General features: G+C 40.1%; 1 protein-coding gene across 1 annotated transcript in view; it reads left to right on the top strand.

Moving 5' to 3' along the window:
* The window catches only part of KIAA1958 (KIAA1958 ortholog), a 150,822-nt gene extending 138,291 nt beyond the window's left edge, over positions 1 to 12,531 (top strand). Inside the window, exons 4-5 of the mRNA XM_026513760.4 lie at positions 171 to 343; positions 11,378 to 12,531. Coding sequence (XP_026369545.1) covers positions 171 to 343; positions 11,378 to 12,184 — 980 coding nt within the window. The 3' untranslated portion in view covers positions 12,185 to 12,531. The remainder of the gene's footprint in view (positions 1 to 170; positions 344 to 11,377) is intronic.
* The last annotated feature ends 426 nt before the right edge of the window (positions 12,532 to 12,957 follow it).

Raw genomic sequence — 12,957 nt, forward strand, 5'->3', positions numbered from 1 at the left:
CTGTTCCCTACTTTATTTATTCTAATATATGTACACTTGATAGACATTTCATTTTTTAAAGTGTTATCTCTTAGGAGATTTCTGTTATTTATAACATGATCCCAAGATGTAATTCTCTAAAGAGGGGAATGGCAAATTATTTTAATGCCTTTTATTGTTTTTGTTTCTAGCCTATTCTACTAAGCTCAACAAATTTCCTGTATTTAATATTAATGATGACTTGAATGATCTGTGTACCAGTGCAGTAAGCCCAAACACTACCAAAGCCACACGATATGCCCTGAATGTCTGGCGATATTGGTGTGTGACCAACGGGCTCAAAGATCACACGGACATCACCAAGGTAAGAAACTCTTGAGTTTACTTCATCTCTCAGCCACTTTAACAGCTTCTAAATGCTGGGCATTGTGTTAAGCATTGTGGGGAGCACAGAACAGTTGCTTTTTGCTTGAGAAAACTTTGAAAGAACATGAAACCCCTAAGAAAAATATACACAGTACAGAGCAGAATTTAACAAGTGTCTTACGAATGTACAGATCAGAAATGCCAAAAAAATTCAGATGGATAAATTAATTTCGGTATGGTGTAACTAGTGAAGGAACTGATACTTAAGCAGTGTTTTGAAGGAGAGTTAGAATTTCAATAGAATTGGATGAAGACAAAAATGAAGAAGTGACATGAGGAAGAGTAAGATTTGGAGGGAGAGACTCACTTGCCTGCCGCAGAGATTTCAGATCTGGGATAGCGGACTATAAAACCAGATTTGGGTAAAACCTTAAAAGCCAAACTGAAATCTTGTGAATATTGGGAAGCCGTTGAAGTTTTGTTTTGTTTTTGTTTGTAAAGAGAGACTTTATCTGAAGGATTATTGCAGTGACAGCCGGGAAAGGACTGTCGAAATAGGGAGACTGCTCTGACTATAAGATCTAAAGGGTAGGCGAAAGGGAAACCACTGAAGTTTCTTTAACAGGGAGGAATATAGTGAAAAAGATATTTTGAAAAATTAATTGGAAGTGATGAGCAGAAACTTATTTAGTATCCTTGGTCCTCAATTCTCCAGTCGTAAAATGAGCTCTTAAAATCTCCTCCAATTTGAAATGTTTGAGGTTGGTGAATGGAAGGAAATATTTTTGTACATGTAGAGACAGACCAGAAAGGCATATTTTGATTTGGATATACTGAGTCTAAAGCAGACAGATGTCCAGATGGACATGTCCAATACACAGTTGGGAATGGGGGATTCAAAACATGGGAGAAAAAGGAGCACTTGGTGGGCTCGCTCAGTAGAGTATGCGGTTCTTGATCTCGGGGTCATGAGTTCAAGCCCTACATTAGCCCTAGAGCTTACTTAAAAAAAAATAAAAATATAAATAAACAAACAAACGTGGGAGAAATGTTAGAGCTGGAAGCATAGATGTAAAGGTCTTGCACATAGAGGTCATAATCATAACTGAAGCCCAAGGCAGATGACATGTCCAAGTTTGGGTGACGTGTTTAGGGCACCAACAATAGATGAAGTAAGAAATCCAGATTTCTACTTCTGACAGCATGGTGCTCTAAATACTGTGAGGGGCCTTTCTGTTCTGCTTGCAGAAAGGAAGGGAAACATCCACAGTGCGTGCACACACACACACACACACACACACACGCACACACAAACCGGAAACTGGAGCAGTGAGCAGTAGCATATATGAAAGCCGGGGTTCTCCCTGAGGGTGTATATTGATAACATTATATTTTTTTTTTAAAGATTTTATTTATTTATTTGACAGAGAGAGACAGCCAGCGAGAGAGGGAACACAGGCAGGGGGAGTGGGAGAGGAAGAAGCAGGCTCCCATTAGAGGAGCCTGATGTGGGGCTCGATCCCATAACGCCGGGATCACGCCCTGAGCCGAAGGCAGACGCTTAACGACTGAGCCACCCAGGTGCCCCTATATTGATAACATTATTAAGGAAGGGAAGAGACAGATGCATGGAAGAATCCTTGATTTGGGAGAGGACCCTGAAAGGAGCCTAAAGAGGTTCTGGGTTCTAGGTTCTGGCGCCTCACAGAGTATACGCTAATGATCTTTGAAGAGAAACACCCAAAATGTAGGGGATTAGGTTTTTTGCAGATTAAAATCAACTAAGTATGTGCTCATTAAAAAAACAGAAACAAAAACAGAAACAAAAAAGCCCGAAATCACCAGCCACTCAAGGAAATAGATCACCATGAATGAGGTTGCATAGATAAAACAAACAATAGATTTAGACACCAGGGACTTTAGATAGTACATTATAGACTTATATGTATGAAATATTTATAGAAATGAAAAGAATTATAAAATTGAGCAAACAACAACATAGTAATCAAAATAATCCAGCAGATTTGAAAATAAAGAAAAATTTCCATTTGTGGCCATAGGGAGAAAAAGTTCCAAAATTACCCTTCTGCTATAACAACTAGAAAACAGAGCACAATATGTGGAACTGTTTTCAGACAGAACAGACAGCATAGGACTTGATCCCTTAGAGAAAGGTAATAAATGAAAGTGCTGAGAAAGGTCTTGCGTCAGATGTGGAGAACAGTTAGCTCTAGACTAAGCTCTGCTCTAATCCCTCCCAATAAATCTTAAAAGCTAGACCCAGGTGCATGAAAAGGCGCTAACATCACTAATCATCGGGGAAATGCAAATCAAAACTACAATGAGATACCACCTCACACCTGTCAGAATGGCTAGTGTCAAAAAGACAAGAAATAACAGGTGTTAGTAAGGAATGTGGAAGAAAGAGAACCTGGTGCACTGTTGGTGGGAATGTAAATTAGTGCAGCCACCGTGGGAAACAGAATAGAGGTTCCTCAAAAAATTAAAAATAGATCTACCATATGATCCAGCAATTCCACTTCTGGGTATTTGTCTGAAAGAAATGAAAACACTCACTTGAAAAGATTTATGCACCCCCATGTTCATTGCACCCTTATTTACAATAGCCAAGACATGGAAGCAACCTAAGTGTCCACTGATGGATGAATGGATAAAGAAAATGTGGTGCATATATACACAATGCAATATACTCAACCATAAAAAAAGAAGGAAATCCTGCCATTTGCAACAACATGAATGGACCTTGAGGGCATTATGCTAAGGAAAATAAGTCAGAGAAAGACAAATACCATATGATCTAACTTATATGTGGAATATCGAAACAAAACAACAGCAACAACAAAAAACTAAACCGAATTCATAGAAAAAGAGAAAAGATTAGTGGTTGCTAGAGGTTTGTTGGGGGGGAGGGGGGAGGAGAGTAAAATGGGTGAAGGTGGTCAAAAGGTTCAAACTTCCAGTTATAAAATAAATAAGTCCTGGCGATGTGATGTACAGCTTGATGAATATAGTTAATAATACTGCATTGTATATTTGAAAGTTGCTAAGAGAGTAGATCTTAAAAGTTCTCATCACAAGAAAAAAATTTAACTATGTGTGATGATACATGTTAGCTAGACTATGATAATAATCATTTTGCAGTACATACAAATATTGAAGCACTGTGTTGTACATCTGAAACTAATGTAGTGTTATAGGTCAATTACATCTCAATTCTTTTAAGTAAAAAAAAAAAAAAAAAAAGCAAGACCCAGAAGGATTGAATGATTTTCAAGTAACTTAACTGTGTCCCAGAACAGAGCTTAAAAATATTTATAGGAACATAAAAATATCCAGAACCAAAGAAATACAATTCACAATGTCTGACAACTAAACAAAAATTATCAGACATGCAAAGAAGCAAGAACATATCCCTTAAAGAATGAATCAATCAAAACCAGCCCAGATCTAACAAAGATTTTAGAATTAGCAGGCAAGATATTAAACAGTTTTTATAAAGAAGATAAACAAATGGCCAATGAGCACATGAAAAGACACTCAACTTCGTTAGACCTCAGGGAAATGCAAATCAAAGCGACGTGAGATTCCACTTCACATCCAACAGGAAGACTCCAATAATAATTTTTTAAAAAGGTAATAAGTATTGATGAGAATGTAGAGAAACTGGAACTTATGCACTTCTGTTGGAACTATAAAATGAAAGAGCTGCTTTGGAAACAGTCTGGCAGTTCCCCACAAGTTAAACATAGAGTTACTTTTTCACCCAGCAATTCCACTCCTACGCATATACCCAGAAAATTAAAACCATGTACAAAAAGTCATACATAAATATGTGTTGTAGCTTTATTCACAATAACCAAAACAACCCAAATGCCCATGAGCAGATGAATAGGTAAAATGTGGCGTATCCATACAATGGAATATTATTTGGCAATGAAGAGAAATGAAGTACTGATAGATGTTTACATGAATGAATCTAGAAAACATTATACTAAGGGAAGTCAGAAATAAAAGAATAAATATATATTATTCCATTTATGTAAGATATCTAGAATAGGGAGGGTCATAATGACGGAAGGTATGAGACATTACCAGGGGCTCAGAGGAGGAGGAAATGTGGAGCTATTGTTGAATCAATACAGTTTCTGTTTGGGATGATGAAAAAGTTCTGGAAATGAACAGTGGTGGGGTTTGTGCAATGTTATGAATGTACTTAAAGCCACTGAATTGTATTTTTACAGATGGTTAAGATGGTAAATATTATATATATTTTACCACAATTAAAAGAAAACAAATAAATCAGTAAAAATGTAGCTATTTCACCTTTAGTAATAATAATTTTAAAATTCACCTGTTCTCACAGACCCCTATCAGCATTTCTTCATCCCAACTAACCTTAACCTTTTCTAGGCGCAAGGATCTTGTCTTTCAAATTGCAGTTGTCTGTTACTGGGAACCTTTATGTTCCCATGCAGGAATCCCCAAAAAGAACCTAATTTTGCCACACTCTCCAAGGTTTAGATTAGTTCTGCATCCCAGGTGGAGAAAATGTCCCATCTGTCCCGTAGAATGTGCCTTATCACTGCACTAGTATTTCTTAGTTTCCCCTGTGTTAGCTAGAGGAATAGTGGGTGAGAAAGAAGATAGATTTCAGTCTTCTGTAATCTCTTCACATGGGCCGCCTCAAATTAAACAGTACTAACAATAAATTCTTAAGAAAGGGGCCAGTGTCTTAGAGAATTAGCCAATGTTTAATAAAAAGAAGGAATTGTGGCATCAAAGCCCATATTCTTTTTTTTTTTTTTTAAAGATTTTATTTATTCATTTTGACAGAGATAGAGACAGCCAGCGAGAGAGGGAACACAAGCAGGGGAGTGGGAGAGGAAGAAGCAGGCTCATAGCGGAGGAGCCTGATGTGGGACTCGATCCCGGAACGCCGGGATCACGCCCTGAGCCGAAGGCAGGCGCTTAACCGCTGTGCCACCCAGGCGCCCCCAAAGCCCATATTCTTTAATCTCATTTTCTTGGTCTCAGTGCAAGATATTTTTAATCTAGATGTGCCTTTGAGAGAGATAAAGGGGCACCTGGCTGTCTCAGTTGGTAGAGCACACGACTCTTGATCTCGTGGGTTTAAGTCCCACGCTGGGCGTGGAGCTGACTTCAAAAAAATAAAAACAAAAAATAAAAATAGATATAGCTGGCAGCAGACAGATGGGTAACAGCTCTTGATCCTGGTTTGGTAGCTGGTGAGTCTCAAATTTAGTTGTTCGTTCAAGGGAGAAAGGAAGGGGCCAAATCAGACTTCAAAATGTCATCTATACAAGCAGGGAGTACGCTGCCAGCCTCACTCTCTTACCTGCTGTGTGAGTTCCACATACTATTTTTCCTCCAGGTTATTTTCACAAGTGTGAGCTGACCCTCACTGGCCCGTCCCCCTCAAGGTTGCTGCCTCACTGACTTAGACTCACGCCTGGGAAACAGAGCATCTTGCAGTTCCACACTTCTCTTTCTGAATAAAGTAAAAGTTGGTTTACTGCAAAAATGAAGTCATTTTTTGTTGTCAGCAAAGGTGACTTCAAGATTCATTTTATTTTCCTAGAAGAGTACTTGCATTTCATAAGCTTTTCTCCACTTTCTTCATCCCCCTCAATAAGATTATCCACAGAGGGGTTTGAGGCATTCCTCAAAAGTAACTCTTGATTTTACTTGTCTTAGAAACTCTTTCAAGTGTCAAGGATAACTGTGTAGTCCCAGAACTTTGGAACTTGCCATACAAGTCAGCTTTTTCTTATTCTGTTCTTTCTGAAGTCATCCGCCCCAAGACTAAGCTCTTACTTCTTTTTGGTCATTTTTACATCAAGAAAACCAAGTTTATAATCCATGGTGAATTTTGACGTGGTAAATCCATACAGAGCTGTTAATGAAGAAAAATAGTTTCGTGCAATGTCTTTATAACAGATCAACAAATTGAAGACCTTGGTAACCTGGGCAAATAACCACCAACCAAAACTCCATCTGAGAAAACTAAGGAGGCAAACAACATGGGCCAGAATGAATGGTTTCTTGTGTGCAAACAACATAAATTTTGTGACTTGACATTTCTCCAGGAATTGCTTTTGCTGTAGTTTTACTTTGAAACCTGTGGTATTCTATGTAAATCAAGAAAAATATTCTGCCTCCTAAGTCAGCTTGGTTCTCCTCCTGACTGCAAGGTTAATTCATTGACATAACCCACGTGTATCAGTTCATTGTGGATCACCGATGTCCTGCAGGCCTTCTGCCATTTTGAAGACCTACCCGGTCATGTATAAGATGGTAGCTCTCAGTCCCTGTTGAGAGACAGACATATATAAACAGATAAGAGGCTGTGCAATATGGAGAGGGCCATAATAAAAATTTAAATTAGGTGTTGTGGGATCCTAGGTGGGGGAGGAACATTGCTTAGGGAAGCTGGAAAAGCCTTTATTGTAGACAGCAGAATTTGAGCTAGATCTGAAATAATGAACAGATATTTTCCAAATAGAGAAAGTTTAGGAAAAAGGCATCTGGTCAGAGGAAGTAGCACGCGTAAAGACTTAAAAGCCTAAGAGGACTGGTGATTCCTGTGAATGGTACAGAGTCCAATGAGGCTGGAAAATAAAGTACAAAGAGAACAGCAGATTAGGCTCGAGAAAGAATGGGTATACCAGTTAACTATTGCTGCAGGACAATCTACCCAAACACTTAGTGGCTTAAAGCAACATTCATTTTATTTGTTTATGATTCTCTGGGCTGTTCTCATCTGGGTGGTACTTCTACTGGTCTCACTTGGGGTATTCATCATGTGGGTACATGTTGTCTCTGCTTCACATGTTCCCATGCTCTAACTGGGCTTCCTCACTTGGCAACACCATGTACTAAGATGATGAAAGCAGAACCTGGTAGAACCTGTAAGACCAAAGCAGATAAAAGCAGCCTCTCTGAAGCCTTGGTTTGAAATCCACACACTGTTACTTCTGCCACATTCTGTGGTCAAGATAAGCCATGGCCAGCCCAGATTCCAAGGCTGAGAAAATAGATCCCACCTCTTGATGGGAGGAGTAGCAAAATCACATTGCAGAGGGGTGTGGGAACAGGGAGGGGAGGGGAGGGGAGGAGCTGTAGCTGTCTTTGCAAACATGGTACCAGGGGGTGAAAGCAAATTGCAAAGTCTTGCTTACAAGGTGAACAGTTTGAAATTTATCCTAAGGGCAACAGGAAGCTATCAGAGGTTGTTGTTGTTGTTGATGATGTTGTTGTTGTTTTAAAGATTTATTTATTTTAGAGAGAGAGAGTCCTGGGGGAGGGGAGAGGGAAAGGAAAGGAGAGAGAATCCTCAAGCAGATTCCCTGCTGAGTGAGGAGCCCAACTCCGGGCTCAATCCCAGGACCCCGAGATCATGACCTGAGCCGAATCTAGAGACAGCCGCTTAACTGACTGAGCCACCCAGGTGTCCCTCAGAGATTGTTTTTTTTGTTGTTGTGTTGTGTTTTGTTTTTAAGTACTACAGTAATCAGATTTTCTGCTCAACATCCCTTAGTAAGGAACCCTTCCACTTCTACAATCCCCATGCTTACTGAAGAAGCCATCATGTTAGTACAGTGGCCTACCTTTTGATCAGTTGTTTGGATCAGGAATGGGCCAACCAGAATCCTTTCTTTAGATTTTTTTCTACTGTTGATGAGAATTGAACATGGCCAGTACCAGAGGCTGTAAGATGCAAATCTTAGGGAGTGCTAGGGAGTTATGTTTTAAGCTATATAAAGAAAGCCGCTTTGCACAGAGAGGCAGAGATGAGAGACAGAACCCCGACGGTCTTGGAGTCCACTAAATCTGACATCCCTCTTGGCCTAGGGTTTGTTCAAATGTGACTTAGCTCTTGGGACCGAACGAATCCCAACTAATACAAAGAGAGGTTAACACCGGCAAGTAGGGATTTGCAGGTGACAACATAAAAATCTGAAACCAGCTGAGTTTGAGAGTCATGGTTATTTGGACGGGAGTTTCATATTTTGTATGTAGCTAACCTACTGATGGCTTTTCAGCTGAACGTCGTGGAGTTTCCTAGACCAACAATCAGATGATCAGAAAACAATTATATTTTATCTTTTTCCTTTAGTATATACACATATACATACGTGTGTGTGTATAATTTTTTTTCTTGTCTTGCCTGGTTTGCTAGAACCTCCAGAATAGTGTTACACACCTATTGTGTCTGATACTTGGCAAGCTCATCTTATTCCTGACTTTATAAAGACCAACAATCAGATGATCAGAAAACAATTATATTTTATCTTTTTCCTTTAGTATATACACATATACATACGTGTGTGTGTATAATTTTTTTTCTTGTCTTGCCTGGTTTGCTAGAACCTCCAGAATAGTGTTACACACCTACAGTGTCTGATACTTGGCAAGCTCATCTTATTCCTGACTTTATAAAAAAACCATTTTAATGTTTCCATCTTAGGTATAATTTTTATAGTTCTTGTCTATAAAATACTCTTCATCATATTAGGAGGATTTTTTTCTTCCAATCTAAATTTAATTTGAATTTTAAAAAATTTGAAATGGATATCAAACTTTCAAGTAATTTTTCAGTAATTAGCAAGTGCGTATTACTTTCTCTATGTAAGTCAATTATATTAACATATTTATTAAGATTGAATCATTGTTATACTCTACAACAATCCCTACTTGTCTTGATGTAGGATTGCTTTCCTGCAGTTCTGAATTTGGTTTGATAATATAGGCAGTCCTTGTTTTGTGTGGTACCATGTTAATTGCTACTCTGGATATCAGAGCTGTATATCAGAGCCTTGTCCTCGTTTTCCAAGGTTATAACGTACACCTGTCTTAATTAACATGGCACAGTGCAAAATAAAAATTGCCTGTTTATTTTTATATTCATATACTTTTTTTATATATATATCTGTTAGATTTGGATTCAAGAAAAATGAAGACCCTTTCTCTTTCCTATGCTCCAAAACTGTTTAAGTACAAAAGCTAAATAGACTCCATAAAGCCATCTCCTTAGGAGTGATATATGTCTCTGACAGTCATTTCACTCTATTTGGGGGCTCTTCAGATCTTTTACTTCTTATTTTTTTTAAGATTTTATTTACTTATTTTTGAGAGACAGAGCGAAGAGAGCACAAGCATGAGCGGGGGGAGGGGCAGAGGGAGAAGCGGACTCCCCACTGAGCAGGGAGCCCAATGCAGGACTAGATCCCAAGACCCTGGGATCATGACCTGAGCCGAAAGCAGATGCTTAACCAACTGAGCCACCCGGGTGCCCTCTTTTACTTCTTATTGAACCAACTTTGGTAATTTGTATTTTGCCAAAAAATTGTTTAGGTCACTGAGATTTTCAAATTAATATGTATAAAGTATATAACGTTCTTTCATATTATGGATTCATTTTCTATAATTACTGTCTTTCTCATTCCTGATATTGTTTAAATATATATTTCCTTTCCTCTTCTTTCTCTTTCTCTCTTTTTGGCAGCCTTTCTGGTAGTTTATCAACTTTATAGGTCTTTTCAAAGATTATATGTTTTCATTTCTTAATCCAAATTTATATATTTTCTAGTTCATTATGTTTTATTTTTATCAATTCACTCTATTATTTTTTATTTTAATTTACTTTCTCTACCTTTTTGAGCTGAATAATCAGTTTGCTAATTTTCAATACAACTTTCTGAAAAAGTCATTCAGGACTATGATGTTATAAGAGTGTATTTAGCAAATCTCATGTATTTTAATATGGAATGTTTTCAGTTTGGTTTGTTTTTAATCTCTAAGTCAGTTTTTATTTTCTCTTTGACCCAAGGGCAGTTAGGAGAATGAATGTTACCTGTACAGTTTCTACTTTTAAAAAATTTTCTGTTGAGACTTTCTTTTGTCCTAGAATGTGTACCTGCCCTGAAAGGAGTATGAGCAGTCTGGTTTTCTCTTTCTGGCTACCTCTTGAAAATAAAGCTTTCAGGGCGCCTGGGTGGCTCAGTCGGTTAAGGGTCTGCCTTCAGCTCAGGTCATAATCCCAGAGTCCTGGGAGTGAGCTCCACATTGGGCTCCCTGCTCAGTGGGGAGTCTGCTTCTCACTCTGCCCCTCCCCTCCGCTCTCCACCCCGGTGTGAGTTCACCTACTTTCTCTCTCTCTCTCTCTCAAATAAAATAAATAAAATCTTTTTTAAAAAAAGTTTTAAAAAGAAAATGAAGTTCTCTTAATGCCCGGGCTTCCTTCTCCCACCGTATCCAAGTGAGGAGCTCTCTCTAGTTGTCAGTGTAGTCATTAAGCTTTTCATATTTTTTGAAAAAGTATTGATATTGTAACCCTATGGGTCATTAAGCCAGTAATATTTCAGGGCTTCTTCCAGGTGAAGAATTAAGGTCATGAACTTGCTCTGCAACCCCGACATACCGGTCGTCTTTCCCTAACGGTGCCATGTTTAGTGCCTGCAGGACCCAACAGTATGTGCAGATTTCGAGGAAATTAATGCTGGGAGGATTCAGAGTTTGTAAACTTCATTCACAGATTCTTTAGAGAGAATGGTTGAATTTTACTGAAGGAGAGAGAAGGAAATGATTTGCTAGAAAAGAGAAGAAAGGCTTTCCGGAGAGGAACAGAATAGTGAAAGTTACAAAGGCCAGTAATCCTAATTAGTATGTTTATGGCTTCGGACGTGTATGTGTGTTCGCCACTATTTACAAACCCTGTCACGACCCTTACTTTATTTAAGCATTACAATAATCCTTCGAGAAAGTCTTGATTATATTGTCCCATTTTGCTGCTTCAGACGCTGTGGTTCCGAATATGGAACCGAGATCTTCCATTTGAAGTTCCTTCACTGTAGCAGGGCTAGGAATCAACCCTCTAGAAGCCACAAAACGTCCTGGCTACAATACAGCACCTGGGAGGATGAGGAGAAGGAAGGGGTCTGGCTCTTTGGGTGTCCTCAAATGTGTAACCTCAGTGTTTGTCTCATTTGAGATCCCTGCGGCGAAGTTGAACGAGCTGCTTGAGAATTTTTATGTCACCGTTAAGAAGAGTGACGGCTCCGACTTCCTGGCCACCTCGCTGCACGCCATTCGCCGGGGCCTGGACCGCATCCTGAAGAATGCCGGCGTGGGCTTTTCCATCACCAGCAGCACGTTCAGTTCTTCCACCAAGAAGCTCAAGGAGAAGCTGTGGGTGCTGAGCAAGGCAGGGATGTCAGGTGCTCGCTCTCGCAATATCGTCTACTTCTCTCTATCCGATGAGGAGGAGATGTGGCAGGCAGGGTGTCTAGGGGATGACAGCCCTATCACTCTCCTGTCCACTGTGGTCAAGTACAACAGCCAGTACCTGAATATGCGGACACTGCAGGAACATGCAGATCTGATGTACGGGGACATCGAGCTGCTCAAAGACCCACAAAGCCAGCCCTACTTTGCCCGGACAGACAGCGTCAAGCGGGAGAGCCGGAGCGGTCCCACAAGAGTGTGTCACGGCAAGATCTACCACGAGCACTCCAGGGGACACAAACAGTGCCCTTACTGCCTCCTCTACAAGTACATGTACATCCACCGGCCTCCCACCCAAATGGAGGCCAAGTCCCCTTTCTACCTTACGGCCAGGAAGGAGGCCACAGACATGGGCAGCGTGTGGTACGAGGAGCAGAGGATGGGCCTGCGGTCTCTTCGGGGGATTGTCCCAAACTTAGCCAAGAAGGTCAAGCTGGAAAACTGTGAGAACTTCACCTTCGTCTCGTTTACTCAGGTCTCCAGGAGGCTTGGCTCCCACAGTTGCTGTCAGTGAGTCTTCCCTGGGTCCAGGCCACTGCCCTGCTTACCCCGAGGGGCAAGAGCTCCCTCAGTCCACCGAGGCCAGACCTCTGGGGTGGCAGGGAATGACCGCGACTTCAAGGTCGGGCTGGTCTGTCAGGGTCACCTGCTATTTCTTTGACTTTGGATTTTTTTTTTTAACTGAAAGTAGATGAGTCTGAATAATTAGGGTATTTTATCCAAATGTGTGTCACCTTTGTTAAGTTACAGAATCTAACACCATGTATAATTGTTACCTAAACAAGAGCGAGGAAGTTCGTTTTATCTAGTGCCTTTTTAGCACAGATTTTCTTAAAAAAAAAAAAAAAGAAAAGAAAAAAGAAAAAAGGAAGAAAAAAGGAGACTTTAAGTAGTCATCAAAAAACACAAAAACAAAAAAAACTCCCAGTAGCCTAGTAGCTTTAGAATGTTATGAAGACTATATATACTTGGTTGAATTACACTCACAATAAGGACCTGGAAGGAGAGAGGCAGACACGGTAACTATTTGCAGGAGGAAAAGTGCACTTGACACTCCTCTCTCTGTTTTGTTGACGGATAGCTTGGTTCTGCAGAGCAAGCAGCTTTGCCTCATAGAAGCTGGTGGGGCTGTGCTCAGTAGTGCTGATGGAGGTGTGGGGGTCACCCCCACTGCTCGCAGCACGGGGAGCAACTTGACCCCTGCATCAACGGGGGCAATTTTAGTTTTACGAGAAAAGATGAATGCACCGGACGATGTTGGGGAGAGCAAGGTTTCCAGTGAACTAG

The sequence above is a fragment of the Ursus arctos genome, unplaced genomic scaffold (assembly GCF_023065955.2).
Source record: "Ursus arctos isolate Adak ecotype North America unplaced genomic scaffold, UrsArc2.0 scaffold_18, whole genome shotgun sequence".
In the NCBI taxonomy this organism is placed as follows: domain Eukaryota; kingdom Metazoa; phylum Chordata; class Mammalia; order Carnivora; family Ursidae; genus Ursus; species Ursus arctos.